The following is a 26,317-nucleotide window of genomic DNA, read 5'->3' as shown; positions in this document are numbered from 1 at the left end:
CGAGCAGCCGAGAACAAGACTTTGCCCCGTTCCAGCTCCATGGCTGCCGGATTAGAAAGAAATGGTAGGACACGAGTGCAGGCCATCTTCTCACATGCCGCCGGAGACAACAGCACATTATTAAGCTTCAGCAATGGCGACTACATCACCCTGCTGGTGCCCGAAGCAAGAGACGGCTGGCACTACGGAGAGAGCGAGAAGACGAAATTGTAAGGGCCTCAAAGTGTGGGCTTTATTTTGGTACATCCCAAGAAAAAAGCATAACTCGGCGTGCCCCGGCGAATGCTGCAGTCAGGGCACGTTGGTAGTTGTAGTTTTGCAAAAACTGTAGAGCTGGAGCGTGGGGGCCACAGGCCAAACTCTTTCCCTTCCCTCTGCTTTAGCACTTATGGAAAAGGGAACCATAGCCAGGGGAGGTCACTTATGTCCCAGGACGGTCCCTTGTGGTGGTGTAAACCGATTCATGTTAATAAGGGGGGCATTAACACAGCCATATGTATTTTGCAGTCCACAAATGGCAAATACGTAAAATACAGATGCCATCCAAGTTGCATACGTTTTTTTTTATTTATTTTTTCCTGACTGCAATGAGCCGGACCGTGGTACGGTTACGCGGACGCCAAAATATGAAGTCTATAGTTTTTGTTTGTGACGCCAATTGCAGCGTGCGCAGGGTACAGTCTCAGGGCCCTTTTACGGTGTTGCAACTCACGTACCAGGTGAGGAATGCCAGAGTGGTATAATGTCTCTGTGTAGTAGTAGGTATAGTGTCAACGATGTCGCCTACCTTGGTACGGCTGGACTCCTGGCTCACTTGCAATGAATGAGTGTGTTGCTAGTAGGAGTAATTGAGGAATTCTGTAGTAATGAATGAGATCCAGACTTGAAATATAATTCAACTTGTCTTTACTGGAGGCAGCATTAATCCACTTGAGATACAGCAATAGTCTTGGGTCCCAGCAGGTATTGGCAATGTATGGCAGGGATCAATATCTCTTCTGCTTCTATCATGTGCCTGGAGCTCTCTTGCAGGATTAGTCATCTGCTTATGGCTCTGTAATACGTGGCAGGAATCTATATCTTCTTCTCTGTCTATCTTCTGCTGTATATGGGACTGACTAGCTGAGGAGGAATTTTGCTTCTCCTGGTCTCTGGATGGTACTCACAGTTGTGCTCACAGGGAATGGCTCTTCCTGGAGTTGTGGAGGTGGCTGCTTGCTTGTCAACCAGCTGAGGCTGAAGGCTCAGACTGGGGATGAAGATCTTTGGTCTCAGCCGAGACACGATCCTGGGTTGGGATCCCTATTTCTGGGAGCTCCTACTAGCACTGCCTTCCCCTAGCCGGGGTGGCTGGCACACTAACTCTAACTTCCTTCCCTTCCCTTCCCATGAGGCAGGAAGTGGGAACATTTCACACCTCCTCAAAGAGGGGGGAACTAAACTGGAATGTACTATTCCAGTCTAGATATGCTAAACTGTCTAAGTTCCTGGTAACATTGCTGCCACCTGCTGGTGTACATGGAAATTACAGCAAAGTACATGTAACAGGCTTAGAAAATGCACATTTGTGAGGAATATTATGTTAAATTACACAGGATGACAATGCAGATACACTTAACAGGTTGTAGCAGGGTAAAAAAGTTTTTGTAACATAACTCTGGGATGTTACATGACGCATTGACTTCACTGGGTCTGTGGTCTGCTTTTGTGACCAAGTATAGGACATGTTCTATCATTTGCAGAACGGATATATGAATGCAAAAGCACGTGTGCTTTCTGCATCCATATGTCCGTTCCGCAAAAGGTAGAACATGTCCTATACTTGGCCACAAACGGCATTTCATGAACCCTTTGAAGTCAATGGGTCCACAAAAAAGCATAATCCGTGTTATGCAGACTGCAATACGGTTGTGTGAATGGTTACTACATGGTGACAGTTTTGCACTACCGCAGCCTGGGACGACTTGGAAGAAGAAACGTCGGGGAATACTCCCCCGGCAGATCCGCCCTCCTCCGAATGTGACAGCATGTAGGTTGCGCAGAGCTGTAATTGACTAGAGGGAACCACCCCCCACCTGGAATAATACCGGAAATTTGCATTTTTATGTATGTGGGTGGCAAGGTAAAGCTGTCGATGTCAACCTGATCCACTCCATCTGGAAGATATTTTCACAGTCCAATCTTAAAGGGGAATTGCACCCCTGTTGTTTTTTTGGGAGAGGGGGGGGGGGGGACCCAACCTCTTTAGCATGGTGCCACCTGGGGCAGGCAGCTTGTTTCACCACAGGGTAGCAAGGGAAAACTTAAAGGATAACTGTCATATTTTTTTTGATTTGCTAGTTTATTAGAGCTAGGCATGTATACCTGAGTTAGTCTGTCAATGATTGTTATAAGATCTGTAATTACCTTATGATAACAGCTTTCATTAATGTCCCCTGTCCTGTTCCACTGCTCCCTTAAGACAGTTGCTATAGCTTGTCTGTCTCTGGCTAAGAAGACAGGAAGACGGAGGGGCGGTCCTTCACACTGCACTTAGGCTTCAGAGTGAGGAGGCGTGTCTCTCAGTAATCCAATCTGATTGGCTGGCAGGCTACAGCAAGTGTGTATGGGAAGTGAGGGAAGGCAGTTTTGGCCTCAGAGAACTGGCAGAGGAGCCATCTTGAGAAGGTCCTCATATTGTAAATGTTTAAACAGCTGTAACTAAGGGATAAACTCAAGGAAAACAGTTGTATGTGAAGAAACTAAAGATTGCTTTATGCATAATGCTGCTGCAGCAGTAACCTATGCTAAAAAATATTTTTTTTTTCATTTTTTTATACAAACATGCTAGTTCCCCTTTAAAATGCAAGTAGTAAAGTTACATCTCTGGTTTTCTGCTTTTTTTAAGGCGAGGATGGTTCCCATTCTCCTACACAAGAGTGTTGGACCGTGGAGGCACAGGAGATCGTTCACCGAAGTGAGTAACTGGGCATTACCGGGGCTGGATAGGGATCTGAACCAGTACTTGCACCCAGCCGCATAGATTACAATGGTGATATAAACTGGTCCAACTGGAAATTAAGTCACAGAGCCCAGTGATCGGCGCGACAGCAAATTGCAGCTGTGTAGTAGTATATCTTTAGAAGATCATGCTGCCCCCTATAGGCAAGATCGCACTGTAGTGGACATGAATATAATCCTGTACATTCAGAGGAGCAAGAATTTACTGCCTCAGGGTCACATCCACGTCTATCCAGACCAGAGAGATTTCATTTTCTGATGCCCCAGTTTTGAGATGATTTTGATGTATTAGTGGTGTATATTGAAGATGAGGGGGGGGGGGGGGGTGGTAGATCTGAGCAGGTACCAGGTTTACCATCCAGGGCCTGATGTTTGCCAAAAGTGTTGTTCCTTTGCAGAGGAGGGGGGCTGCACAGGTAGAAAATGGGGATAGGACCTACCAGGACACTCTCCAAGACCCATATAGCAGCCTCGCTCTCTGTCTCTACAGTATATACTCCCAGAGTCGGACTAGGGTGCCTAGGGCCCACCAGTGCAATTTATTCTGAGGTCCCACTTTACAGCTACATGCAGATATAACCTTCTCACACAGTGGTAGGTAGCAGCAAGACCCTACAAGATGATTGATTATGGGGTCCCTGCAGTGACTGGATAAAGAGTATACTGGCCAGTATGCCTCTATACCTAGAAGTCCTCTCAACCACCCGAGGCAGCTATAATAATAAGGTGCGTAGTTTAATAAATAATTTACCCAGTTTTTAATATGAACATAGACTGGTTGAGATACTGTATGCTGCCTATCTATATGTAGTGCAGTAAGTCTACTTTATCATGTGTCACTTGTACAGGTGTGTGGAACTAGGGGCCCATTTTGCTCAGGGGTCAACCGGGGGGATTCCTGTGTAGGCCAGTACGAGCCTGTATACTCCCATGCTATCTTTTTATAAGATCCTCCTATCTTTCTGGTGAGGACTTCTTACATGTGAGACCATTTTTTCTGGTTCTCCAGTTTACAGCCTGGGAAGAGCAGCAGCACTGGGAATTTGCTGGACAAAGATGACCTCTCCATACCTCCTCCAGACTACAACATGGCCTCCCGCGGTTTCCCTCCACAGGTTGTGAGCTCTTTCAAACCCCGGCCATACAGCGTGGCGGCACCGGTCTTTTCACAGGTGGGATGACTATAACCTTCGACGTCGCGCTGCTCTAACCAAGAGTTGGAAACTAGTGTTCGTAGCACTAGACTAGTATGTTGGCAGTACTGAGGCATTCTGTGCCTCGTGTCAGTTTCCTAGTGATTTACCATGCCGGTTTATATATTGTGTATTACTGATACTAAGAATATCAAGTGTATTAGTGTACCTCTCATCTGAGATCACATGGCAGGCAAGATCACTTACTAAACCCTCCGGCAAACTTGGTGAAAGGAGGGCTATCTCGCCAAAATCAGCATTTGTGACTTTTAACCATAATTCTGGCAGCATTTCGCATCTTTATAGCGATTTGGACCTGTATTGTTCAGACAGTGCCCCTAATCTCCATGGATATTTTTAAATGATAAAATTGCCACTACCTGCAGTAATCACTAGAGGGAGCTCACAACATACTGTTATTGATTTTCATTATACACAGTGAGCTCCCTCTAGTGGTGGCTGCAGGCAGATATAATTTCTCATTTTTTTATGTTTATGCAAGAGAATTGGAACGCTGTACCAAAAAAAAAGGTCTCTTACCCCTGTAAAGATATAGTAAAGTCTTTAATCTGTAATTCTGATTGATTAGTGTGATAGGAGTAAACCTTGTAAATCTTTGCACAGGTCTCCATAGCTATGTGTGTTCCTTATTTATAGGCTTACTCTGTGCCCTATGGGTACACAATAAACAAGAGTGCCAGCTTTCTGTACCCACAGTCAACGGGACTGTACAAACCTTGTAAGAGGTCTTCACCCGTAAGTTGGTCATCAGTGGGGCTCTTCCATTGCAGCCGATGCCTTCCACCATTTGATGTTAAGGCTAGTGTACTTTGAACTCGGACTGTCTATTTTATTGTGTGCGCCTTAGCGCGTTAACATTTTGTGAACCCAAGTGTTTCATCTGCACTTGAGATGCCGAACCCATTTACATTGCAGTCCGGGTACGAAGGAAACTCAAACGGTGGGATCTGCTGCAATGGAAGGTGCTTCACCATCACTTCCACCAGAAATCTTCCCATTAAGGAAATCTCCTATCGAGCCACTGATTTTATAGCGCAGTGCCACCGATCTTTACTAAATCCAGGGAATGCTTATTACATGGAGGAGGGTGACTCCTCTTCAAATGCCATTGGCAGTTGGTCAATTTCAGATCATTAGATGCCACCTTGTGGGGTCTATGGGAGGTATCTCTTCTGTACCATTCTATGTGGAGGAAGATCTCCTAGTCCAGTTTGGAGACAGCCAGGCATGTGGAAAGTAGCATCTTCTTCCCGTTCCAGGCACCAATGGTCTCACTTTTCCTGCCTGCATGCTTAGTTGCCAAGAAATGTAGTGTAAACCAGAACATAGTAGATTAGGAGGAGGGGAGAGGAGGGGGATGCAGCTGCAGTTGTTACCAAATTCACTAAATTCACTCACTGGATAGGGATATCTGATTGGCTCAGAGTATGGCTTTGACATCACACCAGCCTAATCAGCAAACAAGTATTCAAATGTATGCAAATTAGCTCTCATCCAATAGAAAACTTGTACCCACCAAGCTAGAGACTTGCATATATATTTTCTTGCACATTGTCAATTAAAACCACAAATATTTCAGCCACCCAAGTGTATCTATGCATCTGTATCTCTATCTTGGGGTACTTTCACACTAGCGTTAAGGCTTTCTGGTATTGAATTCAGTCACAGGGGCTCAATACCGGGAAAAAAAAGCTTCAGTTTTAGCCTAATACATTCTGAATGGAGAGCGATCCGTTCAGTATGCATCAGGATGTCTTCAGTTCAGTCCCTCTTACGGTATTTGGCCGGAGAAAATACCGCAGCATGCGGATCCGTTTTTCCGGGTGACACCGGAGAGACGGATCCAGTATTTCAATGCATTTGTCAGCTGGATCTGGATCCAGAAACAAGTGCTATCTGTTTGCATACGGATTTCTGGATCCGGCAGGCAGTTCCAGCGATGGAACTCCATGCCGGAACCCTCTAACGCAAGTGTGAAAGTACCCTAAGCTCATGTTTAAAGCTGCTCTGTGGCGTAGTCCGGGCTCGGGCATGATTTCTGGTGGAAGTCTCTGCGCTCTACAACCATTTAGCCTCTTGAATGTCCCCCGCTGCTTACTTAAGCTGTAATGACCATGGTAAGATGGACATGGTCATCGCCCCTGCTCCCTTATACAGCTCTGCGGCGCAATGCTGCCCTGCCCCCGCTCATGGCCAAATATGACCGCTCCAATTGCCATTTCATCCCACCCATCATAACTACTTAGTACGCTACAGCTTCAAGACGCCATGCTGCTAATATGCAAATGATCAGTAATTAATTCCGCCTCCTCCTGCCTAACTAACTTGTCATTAATTTATTTTTATTGCATTTTTTTTTTTTTTTACTGTTTGCAGGGTTTAGATGACTACGGGGCGGCGCGTTCCACAAACAGGTAATGGCGTCCTCCGCTGTGTATTGTACTGTGTGGTTTATTCATTTAGTGCTGCATGTTTGCATCAATGGTAAGTGTTTTATATTGTGTGTGTCACCTGCAGTATCCCTTATTGCCATAGGTGAGAGGTGGAGACATCAATTTGGTGACATTTCAATAAGGATCGTCCTCCTCTTTACAACAAAAGCAGAATTTTTTTGGGCTGAACTAGTTCATTGCAGTTAAACTCCAGCATTAACGACTGCTCAGTTTCGGCAAAATGTAAAGTCTGCGTTTTTTAAAATCCTTTTATTATCCTTTTTTGCTGTTTTTAGTTATTTTTCAGTTTGAACTTATTGTGTAGTTTGTGGTGGAAAAAAAATGAAACCATCAGCAAGCAGGTTAGCTCTTATTTGGCTTGTGTAAAGGCCCAGGGCAGTTGGACATCCAAATTCTTATGGAATCAGGCTTTTTGGAGGTATGTAGATGGTTTGAAGATGGCTGTAGAGAAAGTCACTCCAGAAGATAGGTATGCTCGAAGACTAAATTGAGTAGTAAGATCCATGAACAACAGCTAGCCTTCTTGTTGATGGTTTCCATAATTTTTTGTTCATAAATTAGAAACAAACTGAAAAAAATAGTGAAAACGGCAAAACAGAATCAATGAAAATTGGTTTTAAAGACGGCGGATTTTACATTTGGCTCTGTGGTCATTAATCATTGCGCAACCTTTCCTTTTTGGGTCTGAAACCTTGATTAAGGGTATAAATAACATAAATCTATGCTCTCTGGTTGTTATGGGTCATGGGGTGATGATTGCTTCACCCTGGCTTCCCATTGGTGATGAAAATCTGCACCCCTTTCAGAAAGCCCCCAAAAACATGTTGTGGTATGAGCCAGCATCATAATAGGGCCTATTTTTGTTGTAGGGTCCTGTTTTAACTTGGGACCTTTGGGACGTCATTGATACCATATTCCTCATCTAGATTTCCTGTAGTGTCTAAGATATTGGTTTAACTCGCAAAATTACATTAAAGCTTAAAGGGCCAGTCCCAACGAGGAAGATCACCCAAATTGATCTAACACCCGAAGAGGACATTGGGCAGTGGTCTTTGAGTGTAGGTCCTCCCCAGTTCTTGAAGAATAGGGTGTTTATTTTTTATTTATTTTTTTGTACATTGCCCAAAACCCCCACTAGAGTCCTAAGGGGAACTTGCATGGGCTAACGATGGGAATATAAGTAGTGAAGGGCCGTGAGCTATTTTTTCTTTAATGATTGCACCAGGGACAGTTTAGCGGGTGCCCATTAGTCCAGCTATGATCCGGGTTCCAGTTCCGACTTTAAGTGGAATGCTACAGGGTGCACCAATTCTAATCTCTTGTATTGACCGTGCGCCCATGCAAATTCAAGGCCCAGGTACAAGCTATTGTCGTCATAGCTAAGCACACTCTGGCTCCTTTCCAGAATACAAATCAGCTCTCAGAGACGCTTTCCAAAAAGAGCATGATTATTAATCCTCCTGCCTACACCTAAAAGACATGAAAGGGATTGTGGTCTTCCATGGAGTCGTGAAACTGGGGGGACTTCTGGGCCCTGGGGCAAAATCTGTACTAGGTCCCCTACCTACCAAGTGCCAAATACTGGCACCAGAGCACAGGGGAGACTTCTAGTAATGTAGTCCTATTTACCAGCACTGGTTTGGCCAGGGCTAACCCTAACCTTAAAGGGGTATTCCCATCTCAAACATTTATGGCATAACTGCCTAATAGATTTGGGTCTACCCTCTGAGACTGAACCCTATCTCTTGAAAGGGGCCAGGCTGTGGCACCAGAGATGGTCAGACCTACAGAAACAGTCAAGTGGGGAGTGCCACAAGTTTTCTGGAACTACCATACACCTAAATGGGTGTTTCATTCCCCTCGGCTGTTTAGGTAGTCCGTACCATTGGTGGCATGCACAGTGGGTACTAGAGATACTTAGGGCCAGGGGCGGACTGCGAACTTAAAGTGACCCTGAAAAAAATAAAACTAAAAGTGGCCCCATGTTAATAGGTGGGTCCATTTTGACAAAAGATGGCGCCAGCAATACCATAGTGCACCATTACGTTTCTAGCTGGCGGACTTAAGGAGGGCTCTGGTGGCCCCATTGGCATTGGCCCACAGGGAAGTTTCCCTGTAGGTTCTATGGTAAGTCCATCCCTGGGTAGTGGGATATTGGGTCTATTCTGTGGATATGCGAAATGTGTCAGATGGGAACACCCCTTTAAAAGTCAAAAGCTACTCTATCGTGAAAATGCAAGCGCAGTTTTGTACCTATGACACTGGCTGACCTGTTGTATGTGCACTTGGCAGATGAAGGCATCTGTGTTGGTCCCATGTTTTAATATATGCAGATGAGCCTCTAGGAGCAACTTACACCCAGCAACTTACACCCTGCTCTTACACCCATCAACTCTCAGCAATGCAGGCACATATGAATATGGGACCAACACAGATGCCAAAAGCACATGAAACGGGTCAGCCAGTTTCATAGGTACAAATGTGCTGACAGAAGCCCTTTAACCCCTATAACCAACACCCCGGTTTCCATTGTACATCCGTCCAGGAAGCTGAAATATGAGAAGCTGTTTGATGCGCTCATACAGAGATCTGACCATGTTGAGATCTGGTGCATCATCAAGGCAGTCCCCACTTTGGTTGGGATGTTCTTTAAGAGTCCTTCTCGAGCCCTTTGACGAGTCCAGGTGCCCATATGCATGAATAAGAGATACTGCAGCTGGTGGTGGTCCATCCGTGTCGTGATGTTGTGCGGTCACACTATATAATGTACATCCCGGCAGTATCCTCTTTGCTCTTTTTTTCATTTCACAGCGGCAGTGGGACTATGATATCAACTGTGTGAGGTGCGGCTTACACAGACATGGCATCCGCTGCTTTGAAGAACTTTCGTCCTTTTCTTTCTGCTTTACAATTATTTTTTTTCCTCACCTTCTTCTTGGACTTTTGTACTCTCTGGAATTTATTTTTTATTTTTGTTGGGTCTTGAATTCCTCTGCCAATCTATTCATTTGCTGGCGGGATCTATGCTGTAATGTAAAGCAGGGACTGGTGGTCATACCAGCACTTGGGCTATCCTGGTGTGACTCGTTGACGTTATTTATTTATTTTTTCCTCACTCAACTGTTTGTCTCTTTTGCAGAGGGTTTTTCAGAGCAGAAATTTGCCAAAGTGTATCTGTAACTACTGAACATACAGAGCAGTTGTATACCGGTGTGGAGGTTTTATACCAGTTTTTATGGGGTGTATGGAGCTTTTTTTTTTTCCAAAGGTCTTATCTGCATGACAGGGTTGGGGGTGGGGTATTTTTCTCTTCCTCTGCCCCTCTGCTAGAGATTGAGTCGTGTGCATGGGACTGTGAAGGGACTGTTATTTATCACTTTATATTTCTGGTTACATTTCGTCCCATATACTCAAAGTAAAAAAAAAAAATTGGAATCTACATAGACACTTAAAGGGGAATTCCACAGGATATGCCATAAATGTTTGAGAGGTGCAGACCTGCACAAGTGGACAAAATTGTTGGTACCCTTCCGTTAAAGAAAAACCGACAATGGTAACTGAAATAACACAAAACTGACAAAAGTAATAATAAATAAATTATTAAAAATCAACTAATGAAAATCAGACATTGCTTTTGAATTGTGGTTCTACAGAATAATTTTTTTTTAAAAATTATAAAATTAATCTGGCCTGGACAAGAATGATGGCACCCTTAACTTAATATTTTGTTACACAATCTTTTTGAGGCAATCTCTGCAATGAGACTCCTGCACCTGTCCACGAGTATTTTGGCCCACTCCTCGTGAGCAAACTGCTCCAGGTGCCTCAGATTTGAAGGGTGCCTTCTCCAGACTGCATGTGCTGCATGTGTCAGCTCCTTCCACAGATGTTCAGTAGGATTTAAATCAGAGCCCATAGGCGGCCACTTCAGAATAGTCCAATTCTTGGCTCTTAGATGCTTTTAACTGTGTGTTGTGGGTCATTATCTTCTTGCAGCACCCATGACCTGCGACTGAGACCAAGCTTTCTGACACTGGGCAGCACAAATCGCTCCAGAATGTCTTGATAGTCTTGTGATTTCATTGTGTCCTGCACAGATTCAAGACAACCTGTGCCAGATGCAGCAAAGCAGCCCCAAAACATAACAAACCTCCTCCATGTTTCACATTAGGTACTATGTTCTTCACTTTGTAGGCTTCATTTTTGCATCTGTGACCATAGAGCTCATGTGACTTGCCAAAAAGCTCTAGTTTTGTCTCATCTGTCCAAAGGACATTCTCCCATAAGCTTTGTGGCTTGTCAATATGCATTTTGGCAAATTCCAGTCTCACTTTTTTATGATTTGATTTCAACAGTGGTTTCATCTTCGGTCGTCTTCCATTAGGTCCACTTTGGCTAATACAGCCATGGATGGTATGATCTGACACTAATGTACTTTGACCTTGGAGTTCACGTCTAATCTCTTTTGGATGTTGTTCTGGGCTCTTTGGTTATCATTCGTATTATCCTCTTTTCAATTTGTCATCAATTTTCCTCTTGCGGCCATGTTCAGGGAGGTTGGCCACAGTCCTGTAGACCTTAAACTTCTGAATAGTATGTGTAACTGTAGTAACAGGGACATCAAGCTGTTTGGAAATGGGCTTATAGCCTTTACCTTTAACATGTTTGTCTATAATTTTCTTTCTAATCTCCTGAGAACTCTCTCCTTAGCTTTATTTGGTCCATGTTCAGTGTGGTACCCACAGTGATGCCAAACAGCACAGTGATTACCTTTACTCTTTTAAATAGGTGGACTGACGGACTACAAGTTTGAAGACACCTGTGATGCTAATTACAGGACACACCTTAGTTTAAAATGTCCCTATGGTCAAATTATTTTCAATATTTTCTAGAGGTGCCATCATTTTTTCCATGCCAATTTAATTTCATTCAATTTATTCTGTTTGAACCACAATTGAAAAGCAATGTCTGATTTTCATTTATCTAATTTTCTGTAAATTTGTATTTATTACTTTTTGTCAGCTTCAAGTTATTTCAGTCACCTTTTGTGGGTTTTTAGTTCTTTAACAGAAGGGTACCAATAATCGTGTCCACTTGTGTATCTCCTGACCCCCATCCTGCCTGGTGGGGAAACTGATGGCCTCCACATCCAAATGGAGTATGAATGGAGAGATGTGACACCCTCTGCATTCACTTTTATACGATTCATTGAAACACAGAGCATGCTGGCTCACTCCTGTAGAAGGCAATGGGGAAAAGGCTCACTCCCGTAGAACGCAATGGGAAAAGGCTCCCTCCCGTAGAACGCAATGGGGAAAAGGCTCACTCCTGTAGAAGGCAATGATGGGGAAAAGGCTCACTCCTGTAGAAGGCAATGATGGGGAAAAGGCTCACTCCTGTAGAAGGCAATGATGGGGAAAAGGCTCACTCCTGTAGAAGGCAATGATGGGGAAAAGGCTCACTCCTGTAGAAGGCAATGATGGGGAAAAGGCTCACTCCTGTAGAAGGCAATGATGGGGAAAAGGCTCACTCCTGTAGAAGGCAATGATGGGGAAAAGGCTCACTCCTGTAGAAGGCAATGATGGGGAAAAGGCTCACTCCTGTAGAAGGCAATGATGGGGAAAAGGCTTCCTCGCGTAGAAGGCAATGATGGGGAAAAGGCTTCCTCGCGTAGAAGGCAATGATGGGGAAAAGGCTTCCTCGCGTAGAAGGCAATGATGGGGAAAAGGCTTCCTCGCATAGAAGGCAATGGGGAAAAGGCTTCCTCGCGTAGAAGGCAATGGGGAAAAGGCTTCCTCGCGTAGAAGGCAATAGGGAAAAGGCTCCCTCCCGTGGAAGGCAATGGGGGAAAAGGCTCCCTCCCATAGAAGGCAATGGGGGAAAAGGCTCCCTCCCGTAGAAGGCAATGGGGGAAAAGGCTCCCTCCCGTAGAAGGCAATGGGGGAAAAGGCTCCCTCCCGTAGAAGGCAATGGGGGAAAAGGCTCCCTCCCGTAGAAGGCAATGGGGAAAAGGCTCCCTCCCGTAGAAGGCAATGGGGAAATGGCTCCCTCCCGTAGAAGGCAATGAGAGAAGCCGTGCAGCCATCTCTCCAGTCATGCTCTGATTGGATGTAGGATGGGTGTGGAGGCACATCTATTGGACATTAATAGCATATCCTAGTTTGGTTGAGTACTCCAGTCACATGCAAAGCTGCATTCAAACTTCTGGCTACAGCTAGCAGTCATTTAGTCTTGGGTTAATGGGGTTTACCAAGGTTACAGAAACAGCTGCTTTGTTCCAAAAACGGCACCACATCTGTTAACAGGTTGTGTGGTATTGCAGCTCAGCTACATACACGACCCATGAACTGGTGGGGCAAAGAATGTTCTGCATAGGCAAAAAGGCAGAGAAGAATGGGGATATGATGTTAGGCAGTCTGAGAGCTAACCGGATTGGATGCAACTTTGCATGTCATTGGAGAAGAAGACATGTAGAATAAGTAACATGTATATGTTAAATGGCGATTTTAAAGTGGAGCTCTGTCCACAACCCTGTAAAACTACTAATCATTGACTCAACCAGTATAAAGACAGCTATTGGAGTCACAGCTCAAATCTTTAGTTATAACACACACACACACACACTTATCCCAGCCTTAAAGGGGTTATCCAGAATTAGAAAAACATGGCTGTCTTCCAAAAACATCAGCACACAGTTCCATGGGTTGTATCTGATATTTTAGTTAAATTGAAGTAAATATGACTACGCTGCAATACCACACACAACCTGTGGCAGGGGTGGCACTGTTTTTGGAAGAAAACAGTCATGGTTTTCTAACCCTGGGCAACCTCTTTTAAAACTATGAAATTATTTCATTCTCAAAGTGTTCTCCTATCTCTGAACTTGTGCCTGTCATTTTTGGTTGTGATGACTGATCTGGGGCGCGTCAAGGGGTTTATAGAGGGACACATTTTATATTCTTGGCTCGGGCTGTTGGAGATCTCTCCTGACCTTCACTCCAGAATTGAAGTGATGGAAAATGTCTCAAATTAAAATTTATCTTTTTTGTATTTTAAATTTAAAAGTCCAAGGAATTGGAACATAAAAGCCATATTCTACAAAAAGTATGACATTTCAAGGGATTGTCCATTTCTGGTGAACTCCTAGTTAAATTGCGGGGGGGGGAGAGAGTCCTCCCAACCCTTCCCCTGGTACTTTTTACGTTGATTGAAAATTTGGGTGAGGTCACACAAGACCATTGTAAGGGTTGAAGACCCTTTTATGATCTTGTTCATGAATCTTGTGGAGCTCAAAACACAAAATTGATCTTCTGGAATTTCTTAGAGAAGGTCAAAAGACTGTATAGGGGGCCTCCAAAACCCATTGGCCAATAAAACCAGTGGTGGTTTGCATAGAAATTTCAGCTGACGTCAGACTAATTGATGTCAGTGAGGTTATTGGAGGCTCTGAATGACCATTTGTGGTGGCCTGAGCTTCATGGATATGACCATATTGGAAGACCATTTTGGCTGGGTTTCCCCTTTAGCTTCAGGCAGACCATCCAAAATTGTTAGTATTTTGATGTCATCAGGTACCCCCCCCCAACTACTTAATCTGTATATTCGGGTCTACAATATGCACATCCTTTTTAAGGTTTTGTCCACTTAACATCTTAGGTTGACAAAATTTAAAAAAAATTATGTATAATATAAGCTACCCATCTCTTCTCTATTGGCAGCGCAGTGCCTATCGAGCTCACCAGTCATGTCTGACTAGAACATTGGATGGTTATATAGGGCACCCTGTGGTCACTCAGATCTTCAACCCATAGCTGGGAGAAGAGGGCTAAAAAAGTGACCACCACTGACTTCTGAGTACAGCACCGAGACTCTGCCTGAAAGCTTACACTGCATATTAAAGGGCAACTCCATATGGAACATGAAATGCTATATAAAGGCAGATATGGAGGAATTTGTTCCAAATTTAACTTTGACTCTTTAGAGCTGCCATTGATGACCTCGCCTCCTCATTGATCATAAATATCAGATTGGTGGGAGTCTGATTCACGGCACCCCCTCTGATCAGCTGTTTGAAGAGGCCATCGTGCTCCGGTGAGTGATGTGGCCTCCTTCTAGGCCAATGACCTCACGTTCAGCAGTCACATGGTCTATGTGCAGCTCATTCCCATTCAAATGAATGAGCTTTGGCTGCAATACCAAGCGCAGCCACTAAACAATGAACGGCGCTGTGCTTGGTATACTGTGAGGAGGCCAGAGCCCCGTGACCTCTTCAAACGTTGATTGGTGACTACATTGGGTATCAGTTCCCCACCATTTGGATATTGATTATGTGTCCTGAGGATAGCCCATCAAACAAGTGGAGGTTTCAGCAATATGATTAGCCTGGTCCTCCCCCTCTGTGAGGAGCAGACGCTTTATGCAATGCTGTATTTCAGCTCTTATAAATAAAATTAATTGAAACTATTTATGTTTCGATGTTAAGTCGGTGCAGGAGGATAGCGGATTACTCCAACGGTAGGTAGAAGGTCCTCTTCTCAGGCATCTGCTCCTAGGCATGGAGAAATTCTGCACACTTTAACACATTTGTTTCCATTAACTTTATGTACAGTACAGACCAAAAGTTTGGACACACCTTCTCATTCAAAGAGTTTTCTTTACTTTCATGACTATGAAAATTGTAGATTTACACTGAAGGCATCAAAACTATGAATTAACACATGTGGAATTATATACATAACAAAAAAGTGTGAAACAGAAAATATGTCATATTCTAGGTTCTTCAAAGTAGCCACCTTTTGCTTTGATTACTGCTTGGCATACTCTTGGCATTCTCTTGATGAGCTTCAAGAGGTAGTCACCTGAAATGGTCTTCCAACAGTCTTGGAGTTCCCAGAGATGCTTAGCACTTGTTGGCCCTTTTGCCTTCACTCTGCGGTCCAGCTCACCCCAAACCATCTCGATTGGGTTCAGGTCCGGTGACTGTGGAGGCCAGGTCATCTGGCGCAGCACCCCATCACTCTCCTTCATGGTCAAATAGCCCTTACTTTCAAAGTTTTCCCAATTTTTCGGACTGACTGACTGACCTTCATTTCTTAAAGTAATGATGGCCACTCGTTTTTCTTTACTTAGCTGCTTTTTTCTTGCCATAATACAAATTCTAACAGTCTATTCAGTAGGACTATCAGCTGTGTATCCACCTGACTTCTCCACAAGGCAACTGATGGTCCCAACCCCATTTATAAGGCAAGAAATCCCACTTATTAAACCTGACAGGGCACACCTGGGAAGGTGACTACCTCTTGAAGCTCATCAAGAGAATGCCAAGAGTGTGCAAAGCAGTAATCAAAGCAAAAGGTGTCTACTTTCAAGAACCTAGAATATGACATATTTTCAGTTGTTTCACACTTTTTTGTTATGTATATAATTCCATATGTGTTAATTCATAGTTTTGATGCCTTCAGTGTGAATCTACAATTTTCATAGAGAAAACTCTTTGAATGAGAAGGTGTGTTCAAACTTTTGGTCTGTACTGTATATAAACTTGGAGAACCCCTTTGAAAGAGCGATGCAGGAAACATGGCTGCCTTACGCTTGGCCTTATGCTGTGTCTAGAATTGCAACTCATCGTCATTTGAAGGGAAAGTAACTGAGGTGCAATACCAAATACAACCTGTAGACACAGATGGCACTGTTTTTGGAAGAAAGCGGCCATATGGTTTTCCTACCCCTTTAAATCTGTATAACCTACAATGCCACTATGTTTGTCCAGCCCATTAAATGTCTGCATTTGTTATGTGAGTGAGCTGGGGGCTCCCTAAGAGCACCTTCACACATGGCAGATTTTGTCACTCAGATGAATGAAAGTAGTTTTCAGTCGTCAAATTTTCAGCAAAAAAAAATTAATAAAATATGTTTCATGTGAAGGTGCCCGAATACGGCAAAGTTCTAATCATCATGGGGCCATTTTTTTTCTACTAAGAATCCAGGGGAAATGGAGCAGTTCAGTTTCTTTCTTTTTGCGAAACACTAAATTAATCCAACATGGCAGATATATGTAGGAAGACTATTTTGTAAAAAAAAAAAATGTAAAAAACATAATTTTGCCCATAGTATAGATTAGACAATAGCCCTGGTCATCCCTGTCAGTTCAAACACCTGGCATGAATTACTCAATTTGTTATGCCTATTTTTTTATATTGGGGTTTATTTAACATTTTTATTTGTAATTTTAGTTTTTTTTCTTTTTTTTTTTTCTTTTGTCTTGTCCTTTTTTTTTTTTTTTTTTTTTAATTCCTTTTTGCTTTATTTCCCGCTATTCCCCTAAATCTGTCTCCTGTCTTTTTGTGTGTGTCTCACAAACTTTAGAAACAAACAAAATAAGTTTGGCGTTAACGGCTACCTGTATTGCTTCCTGACAAACTGATATCATGCGCTGGCGGGATTTAAAGGGGCGTTCACCTCCCTGTTCAGCTTCTGTCAACTCTTTCGCCAATGCCAAAAAGCGTCCATCCTCACGGCGGTCAGTTAAATGACAGCTTCTCTCCTTGACCGTCTCTTTCGAGCCGTCACAGAATGTATAAAGAATGTACCATCCACACACAGAACATTGTGCTCTGTAACCATGTTATTGTACAAATAAAGTTTTATTTATTGCATATGGGGGAATCCTTTTTCTTTTCTCACTCCAAGGCTTGCTCTCTGTCTCTGTATAGATTTTTATTTTTTTTCTCTGATGGGGGAGATGTCTTGCAGACAGACGCTAACTGTGATTTCGACCATCATTGAGCAGCTGTATTATAACTTCGGGCTAAAATAAAAAATTTTGTACAACCAAACGGCTTTTTTTTTTTTTTTCTTTTTGGGGCGTTGCCTCTCATCATTCCATTAAATAACGGCATTTGCATATTAATAAACAATGAGTCATTCTTCATCCATGATCATTTTCATAGACTCGTGTCCTGCTTTATTCAAGTAGATGATGCTGCCGGGTCTAGTGTGGTCATAATGGGGGTTAGTTTGGGTAGGTACCGCTATACGCACAGGTATAGTAGAGTCGTAACATGCAATATCGCAACATCCTAAATCAGGCTTTTGGAAGTATTACGGTAGTAAACGGATTGTCCCAAGACATGGACATCCATAGTCCCATGGCAGTCCCACTAAGCCGTATGACTGCCCCTCCATTCAAATGGGGGGGGGGGGGGGGCATGGTGTCCCCGTGTCCCCGTTCTCATGATCAGCAGAGGACTTCTGTGGTCAGGATTGCGGATAAATGTCCAATGGGAAGGGTTCTGTGTTTAGAGGTCAAGTCGTGGGACAAACACTTTAAAGGGTTATGGAATTAAAGGGGTTGTCGAAATAAATAGAAAAAAGTGCAAAAGGGCAGGGAAGGTATTAAAGCAAAAAAAAGAGGTAACACTCCCCAATTCAAACCCCCCTCTGTAGCGGTCACCACTCAGATGCTCCCGGCCAGGCTTTGACTGCAGAGGTGACGCTCCCATACATTTCACATGACCAGTACAGCCAATCACTGGCCTTGTGCCATGTACCACTGAAGCCAGTGATTGGCTGCAGCAACCATGTAGGTCTATAGAATGTCATGGCTGCAGTGGCGCTTAAACAGAGGGTGTTTCAACCGATGCACAGAACATCAGTTATAGGAACTTTTTTTTTTTTTTTTCCCCTTTTTAAAGGGGTTGTCGAGCGGTATTTAATTTCTTATGTATGGCTCATAGTGGGTTAAAAAGGAAACTAATCTCTAACGATCCCCCCCCCCCACTGGCCTGGTCCCCGCTGCTCTCTCACTTCCTGGTGCCAGTGGGACAGATGGGAAATCAGTGATTGGCTGAGCATTTCCTGTGGAGAGTCATGGGGGGCAGAAGCCATGTTGGAATGGCTGCCGGATCTGAGGAGATTAGACATCAAATCATTATATTCTGCTTACCAGTGGCCACCACTAGGGGGAGCTTACTGAAGACTGAATTGATTTAAATGGTAGGTGTATAAATCTGTGTGCAGTGAGCTCCTCCTGATTGTGGCAGACAGAAGATTTAACTCTATGAAGGGTGGAGGCTTATAAAGGAGACTTGGAGTGCAAACCTCTCCTCCCAAACACCACCCCAGGAAGAGTAACTACAAAGTTGAAAAGCAGCCCTCACCATTTTAGTCGGGTGTAGAAATTTCTGACGTCAGCCTGACCTAAAATACAAATGGAGCCCTCTTACCTTATGTGTATACATATCTATAAATGTCTGTATGACTAATGTATAGGTCTGAAATCTGCACATCTGCTGCCTCTACATGCTTCACAGTGATATATGCAGGAGATTCCTATATGTACCTCATGTATTCCTATCGGCATTGGCACTGCATATATCTAATGTACACCCGGCAGCCAGATTGGGCAAATCCATATGTTCTGCATGAGGGAACTGCTTGACATAAGCTGCACGTATGGAATTTTGTTCTCCATTGTAGTAATGGGTCCATGTATTGGCCGATTCTTCATCGTAGGGGACATCCTCTGTGGGAGCGACTTGCATTTCTATAGGCACATCCATATAGTGATTGTAGGTCTTCCCGCAGAACCCCTTTCTGGTGTTCAGGATGAGGGCACGTGGTGGATGCTGTTTGGCACCATGGGCTGACACCCTCAAACAGTTGCATCTCTTCTCGCCCAAACCCTTCCAATGACTGTACTGAAGGGTTTTGGTGATTCCCGGCACCTCATCAGCTGTTTGGAGTGCTGCTGCTGCTTCCCAAGCCAGTGACGTCATGCTTGTTGGGTCCATTCACATGAATGGACCTGGGCTGCAATACCAAGCACAGCCACTATACAGTGTGCGGCGCTGTGTTTGGTATGCTATGAGGAGGCTGCAGCCCTTTCAAACTGCTGATTAGTAGGGGTGTCAAACCCCCATCGATTTACATATTGTGTATCCTTAGGACAGGTCACCTACATTGTACTCATTGAAAACCCCTTTAAATCCTATATTTTGTGCGGGTTAATTTCGTAATATATTTGTTTTTTTTGTTACAGAGCACCAAATCCTCCACAGAATAAAATAAAACTCTAGCCACTAGGGGGAGCAGACTGCATACTGTTTGCTTTGCATTGAGCTCCAAAATAAGACATTATGCAGTGAGCGCCCTCTAGTGGTGGCTGCAGCAAGCCAGAATGTTAGCATTTAACTCTTGACTGTTCAGGAGGTTAGGACCTCTATAGCTCTATGCTGAGCTCCAAACCTTTTTGCCACCACTAGGGGGAGCTTACTGAACTCTCTAATAAACCACTATGCAGTAAACACCCCCTTGTGGTGGCTGCAGGAAACCAGAATTTTATTATTTCTCCATGCAGGAGATTTGAAGCTCTTACCATAGAAAAATGGAGCGCCGACCTCTAAACATTTATATTAATTTGCATGAAAAATAGGATTACTGCAAATTAAAATGATGTTCTAGGCCAGGGATCAGCAACCTCTGGCACTCCAGCTGTTGTCAAACTACGACTCCCAGCATGCTCCATTCACTTCTCTGGGAGTCCTAAGAACAGCCAAGGAGCTGTGCATGCTGGGAGTTGTAGTTTCACCACAGCTGGAGTGCCGAAGGTTGCTGATCCCTGCTCTAGGCTAAACGTTTAGTTTTCTCCCAGAAATAGCACCACACCTGTCCATGGGCTGGTACTGCAACTTTACAACGTTCTTTTCAGTGGGGATAAGCTGAAATATCAGACTCGACCCAAGGACAAGTGCGGCGCGTTTTTTTTTTTTTTTTTTCTATAAGGACACCACTCTGCACCAGCGGGTAACTCCGCGAGCCCTGATCCACTGAAATATGCATGTACCGTTGAAGCTAAGCGTCAGTGACAAGATGGCGAGATGCTGTTTTCTAAGTACACAGCTGATCTCTCTCCACCTATGTACATTGTGTTCTCGCTCCAGCCCCAGGCTTATTTACCCCCCCTCCAATACAGGGGGGGGGCTGCAGAGAACAATGCGCTCACACATCCAGCCGAGACGCTCACTGGAGCAGACACTGCCCTATGGGGAGACCTGTTCCTGTCACTGTGGCCCCGACCAGCAATGTTCTTCACTTACAAACCACATTTCTGTTTGTGTTGCAGCTTGGAAGCAGAAGTTGCACGGTTTTGAGAGGTCTCTGCACTTAGTAAGTTTTTTTTATTTACCCCCACACACACACACACACACACTTTTTGTTTCCAGGCTCTGCTTTGACTGCTAGGACACAACAAATCCACCCCAGGCATCTCAGTAAAGGGGGCATCTCAAAATATCTGTATCACCTTGATGGTACCGATCAGTCAAAACCTGTGTCTGGTCATAGACGTCCTATAAATGACAGAGGGGTAGGTCTTTTGTCAGAATACTCTATCTAATGGGGGGTATTAAAGGGGTTGTGCAGAATTGGAGAAAACAAATGGCTGCTTTCTTCCGATAATGGGATTGAGCAGTTTAAACTGGAGTACTTGACACAGCCCATGGACGAGAGTGCCGCTGTTTTTCTATACTTATATTTTGAATGTCCTCTGTCGGGCTCCAGCATGGAGCATAGATTTTAGAATCTCTTTACCCTAGAAGGAGCTTTTTCTGTGCTCATTGTCTCCCCTGCTGAGTATTGTACTTTGTGACCTGACAGGAAGATTGGGGGAAGGGAGCTGACCACTTCTCTGACCACATTTCTGGGTATACTAAACAGTAGTTGCTTTTCACAGTAATTTAGTCATTGGCATGACCAGCTTGGTAGAATCGGCACTACTATAATACTGCCCTCTAGGTAGCTGCACTTATACATCTGACTGGAGTTTATTTTTGTATCTTGTAATGTGGGTTGTTCCTAGCAGTCAAAGTAAACCGCTTGCCTCCTCCACTAAACCAACACTCTCTTGGTTGTCCCATCTTGACTTGGCGCTATCTGGGCATTGCTATCCTACCTCTCACTCTCCATTTCTTGCACAGGACCAAGTAGCTGACCATCACCAGTTCTCTGGTTGCTATTGGTCCTTTTGTTGGTAACACTGGACCTTCTTGTAGGATCTTGAGTTTGTACCCTGCACCTTGGGAGAACCTGTCTTCTCTGTCAGTATCCTTGTCTTCATCTCCTTGACCACTGAATGTCAAACCATTGTTGAATCTATATATCTTTGTGGTGTATTTGTGGAGAACCTCATCCTGTGTCATGTTTTCAAGGTTGTCCTTACATGCTCAAAATTCTTAGTTTTAGTAACCTAGTGTATTTGTGCTAAAACTAATGTAAAACACAAATCTGATCCAGTTAACACACAACATAATCCACATTGTTATGGTGGAACTCTAGTAAAATTGGTTGACCTTCTACATGCGAGCTATAATGATGGCTATAGTTGTCACCATGCCATCATGGCTACTGTCACCATGCCATCATGGCTACTGTTTTCACCTAATCTGGACTGCCATTATACAGACCCCTCTGATAGGCCACCAATGACTAGAGTGAATCAGCCCCATCCAGTGAGGCCTAACTAGGAGTTTAATGTGCCTACTGTGTAGTCTGGGCAGCACTAGGTCATCATCCTGGTGAAAGTATATAGCTGTGAATGTATGATGTCTATCCATAGACAACAGATGAAATGTTACCTCTGATGGGTCCAAACCTATAAAAAAAAAAATGGCGAATGCACAGGCTACCATATTTGAAGCCCCTCCAAATGTGTGTGCGGAGTTGAAATCCTCCCTACAATTGCTATCAGATGATGCTTGGCCATAAGATCATAAGGTAGACAAGGTGGCCATTTTCCTAACTGACATGTATATTTAGTTATTTTTGAGGGGTAGGGAGAGGAGCATCTGCCAGAAGCAATTATTGGAAAGCCCCATAGACTTTAGATTGTTGACATAACTTTCCTAGTTTGGTGGGATCCAAAAATCTATTGTCTGTTCTGCTTGAAATGTGTCTGAAGGGAAGAAACTTTGTTATGCTGGGTTGTTGAGGTTGTGTTTCTACATTGGTTGTACATGATGCCTCTGGTTTTCATTGTGATGTCTCTAACCATGCTTGATGTGTTTTAATAACAGTGTGGTATCTCCTCCTCTAACCTACCGACACTAATGTCCACACCTGTATGTCCACACATACTGTAGCTTCTCATAGTACATATATGATATTTATGGTGAACTGATATTTGGGTAGGTATCATGTTATCGCTCATGTCCCATGTCGTCATGTCTCTATGATGGCATTGGCTTCATAGTCAGCATTGACAAAGCCTCCCCAACACGGCTGCCACTATCTCAAAGGATTTAAAGTAGAACAGGCAGGTATTGGCATCTAACGAAACATGACATCCTCCTTACCAGAGGTGCCAAGATCCTGTAGAACTTGTTCTTGTCCTCAAACGACTTCTTCTCTCCCAACAGAAATCCATTTCTTGAAGTCCAATTGAAACCCACCATCACTAACGACCGCTCTGCGCCTCTTGTGAACTGACCTACCTGGGCTGGTCTTGTCTATACGTGGTGCAACAGGTCCCCTCTCTGCTTTGGTGGTGGAACGAAGTTTGGTGTATACTGAAGACTGGCGGTCAGTTGAATGTGTCGCCGCCTCCTCCTCTTTACTGGATCCCAATATATGCTAGATCTATACGACTTCTATGTAGAAGCTCAAAATGTGCATGGTAAATATGTCTAGCACGCAGTGGTGGGGAAGGCACTTGGAGCTTAAAGCTTTATCATCACTCCATGATATCGGACCACCTCCAACCTATAGGTGATCACTCTAATTATGGAGACTAGATATGGATATTTTATGGTGAGATGCATAATCACAAGACTGTTCAGCAATCACCTGTAAAACAAAGAGTGGAGGCAGCCATTTTGTTTGTTGGTGATAGCAGTGTTTTGTGATGTTACTAGTCCAGCCTCAAAATGGCTGCCTCCAGTCTACTTCATGTATGGATGCCTGTATGGTGACCAGTGAGACTATACAATATGACAGGTGCACATATGTATGTATCTTAGTTATGCGCTATAGAATGGGTGTAGCTTTTAATAACCTGCGGTGACAGCTCGGCAGGATGTCTTCACGTAGAGAATGCTTGAGCTCAGTGTTATGTACCCTCCCCCCCCACTAAATGTTTGAAGGGGCCGGCCCCCGGAGTTTTAAATGGAGGGGGTATTGCTCATATTCTTCCATTTTTAATTTTACAACAAATACTTATTCTGAATTGTATAATTATAATCATATACTATTTATTTGCTGGGCAATGCTATCTTACTGTAGACGTTCACAGTCACGATGAGCCATATTGTAGTACTGTTAATGTAAGGGGACAACTTTCAGAAAATATGCATTAAGCGGGTTGTACAGGATTAACAAAGCATGGTTACTTCCTTCCAGAAACGGCACCACCCCTGTCCACAGGTTGTATGTGGTATTGCAGCAGAGCTCCACAGAAATGCAATACCGGACCCAACCTGTGGACAGTTCCGGCCCTGTTCTGGAAGAAAGAGGATGTATTTTCTAATTCCGTAAAGCCTCTTTTTAAATATTTATAGGCTATGTACACCTTCAGGGGCAATTTTTTTTTTATTGCATTTTTGGGCTAATTTTTTTTCTACAATTGGTCTTTATTAAAACTATTGAGCTATTCTGTCAAAGGGTTAACTGTGTAGCTTTAAGAATCTTACTTTCACTTTGTGTCGGTCATCTAATAAACCTTATCTCTAAATTACCAAGAGGTCATAAACACTTATTTAAGCCACATTTCTTATCACTAAGGGTGGGTTCACATCACGCTTTATGCCTCTGTTTAATGTACACGTTGGGAAAAAAAGAATACAAAAACGCAGCACACCACGTTCCTGTATCCTGCGCAGTCCGGTATTTTACAGTGGGACTCTATGGTGAATGGATACCACTGTATGTCATCAGTTAACGTATGTTTTTTGTATATGTTAAATGGATAAGAATTAAGCTATAGTGAGTCTTTATAAGGTCAGAGATAAGGAGCCGTCAGCTGAACTGCCTGATGGAACAAAGAGCCTGCTACTAGAGAATCTCAAGGCTGCACAGAGAAAGGGGCTTAAAATGTATAGTAAAGACCAACTGAAAAAAATAAATAAATAAAGGGGTACATAGCCTTTAAATTTCTTATTCCTCCATGATGGCATATTTTTTTTTTTTTTATGCGTTTCTAAGCCTTTTGTCCCCAGGACAGCACTTCTTGTTACCATAACAACCACTCAGAATCCACCTTTTTTCTTATTGAAAGTAAGATAAAGGAAGTAACAAAATGGTCACTATGGAGCCTATGATTACACTGCTGCCAGGAAGTATTGCCATAGGGACACAAATTCAAAATCTGAGAAATATTTGAATATGTAACTCTGTAAACTCTGCTTTTATCTAGATCCTCTGGCAGCTCTCTAATAAAGGGGTTATATATTTTTGCCCATGTTCTCCATTGCGGATGTCGCCACTTTTTTTTTTATCTAAATGGGTTTAACATTCTGTGTCAATGATTTCTTCCAAATCCTCAGCAGAGCCATAGATTTATACCATAACATGTCACCACTAGAGGGAGCCAGTTGTATATTGAATAACACAGTAGGCAGTCGGCTCCCTTTGGTGGCAACAGATATGAGCAGTTATCACGTAACCAACTATCTTTCCTGATACAGAGATCCAGATCCTCTTGGAGAGATAGAAAGGAAGAAATTAACACATAATTTCAGACTTGAGAACAACATGATGCAAAAAGGAGAACTGTTCTCGGCACAAGTGCGTGTATATCGGGAGTATGGAGGTGGGCAACTAAGCCACTTTGCCTTTGTACTAGTTTTGAGGAATCTTCCCCGATGCCTTTATGATGTCACTAGTTTCCCGCAAATTGGAAAGGCTGAAAATTTCCTACAAAATGGCCGCTCCCATTATTGCTGGTAAAGTAATGACTATATCCTGTACATACAGTAGGCCGGCATAGACTTAATCAATAAATATATATATCCCCATGCATATACAGATGCTGGACTGTAACCACTGACGCATACTCTTCTCGGGATTCATGGCGTCAGTTTGTGTCTGTTGTAAATTTGCTAAATTATCTTATTGTATAATTGATTTTATTTTATTGTACAGCACAAAGAATGTGAGTCTAATAAAGAGTTTTAATCACTGAGGCGCATGTGTTTGTTGTCGTCTTTTGTATCTGGGAGAGCAATATGGCCGCCACTCCTGCTCCTACAGGGGTTGTCACCCAGCTAGAAGATCACATAGCAAATGCATGTGTAAAAAGGTAAGTAGGCAGATTTAATTAACCCTTCTGGAGTCTGGAAAGCTGAGTAACACCTTTCGACAGCTGTTATGGAGGCCATATTGGTTGTCATTCAGCAATTTTGTGGCAGCCATTTTGTGAGGTAAAATTTACTCCATTCTGTCTGAGATGTGTTTCCTGCGATCTGTTCTCGATTATCACACACCTCAGATGAGGTAGGTAATGGAGGTATTTACACACACCATATTAGGGCAAAATGAGTGGTTATTGCACTCTTTACTTAAAGGAGCTTATATTACAAAATGGCTGCCAGTACTGCATTGGTGAAACGTAGGGTGGAAGATACCATCAAGCAATAGATGATCCCGCAGAAACATGTACGT

The 26,317-nt window shown here is 43.5% G+C and overlaps 1 protein-coding gene across 5 annotated transcripts in view; it reads left to right on the top strand.

Moving 5' to 3' along the window:
• The window catches only part of BAIAP2 (BAR/IMD domain containing adaptor protein 2), a 143,571-nt gene extending 119,304 nt beyond the window's left edge, over positions 1 to 24,267 (top strand). The window contains exons 10-15 of one of the 5 annotated variants that reach the window (XM_044296297.1): positions 8 to 209; positions 2,888 to 2,956; positions 4,010 to 4,172; positions 6,591 to 6,628; positions 20,790 to 20,820; positions 23,080 to 24,267. In XM_044296297.1, the coding sequence (XP_044152232.1) occupies positions 8 to 209; positions 2,888 to 2,956; positions 4,010 to 4,172; positions 6,591 to 6,628; positions 20,790 to 20,817 (500 nt within the window). In that variant the 3' untranslated portion in view covers positions 20,818 to 20,820; positions 23,080 to 24,267. Of the gene's footprint in view, positions 1 to 7; positions 210 to 2,887; positions 2,957 to 4,009; positions 4,173 to 4,850; positions 4,950 to 6,590; positions 6,629 to 17,032; positions 17,390 to 20,789; positions 20,834 to 23,079 lie in introns of those variants that run through there. The other 4 variants (XM_044296296.1, XM_044296298.1, XM_044296294.1 and 1 more) reach the window with 4 other exon arrangements.
• The last annotated feature ends 2,050 nt before the right edge of the window (positions 24,268 to 26,317 follow it).

This window comes from Bufo gargarizans, chromosome 6 (genome assembly GCF_014858855.1).
Source record: "Bufo gargarizans isolate SCDJY-AF-19 chromosome 6, ASM1485885v1, whole genome shotgun sequence".
Classification (NCBI taxonomy): Eukaryota; Metazoa; Chordata; class Amphibia; order Anura; family Bufonidae; genus Bufo; species Bufo gargarizans.
The sequence above is the reverse complement of the archived record's forward strand: the minus strand, read 5'-3'. Positions and strand labels throughout refer to the sequence as shown.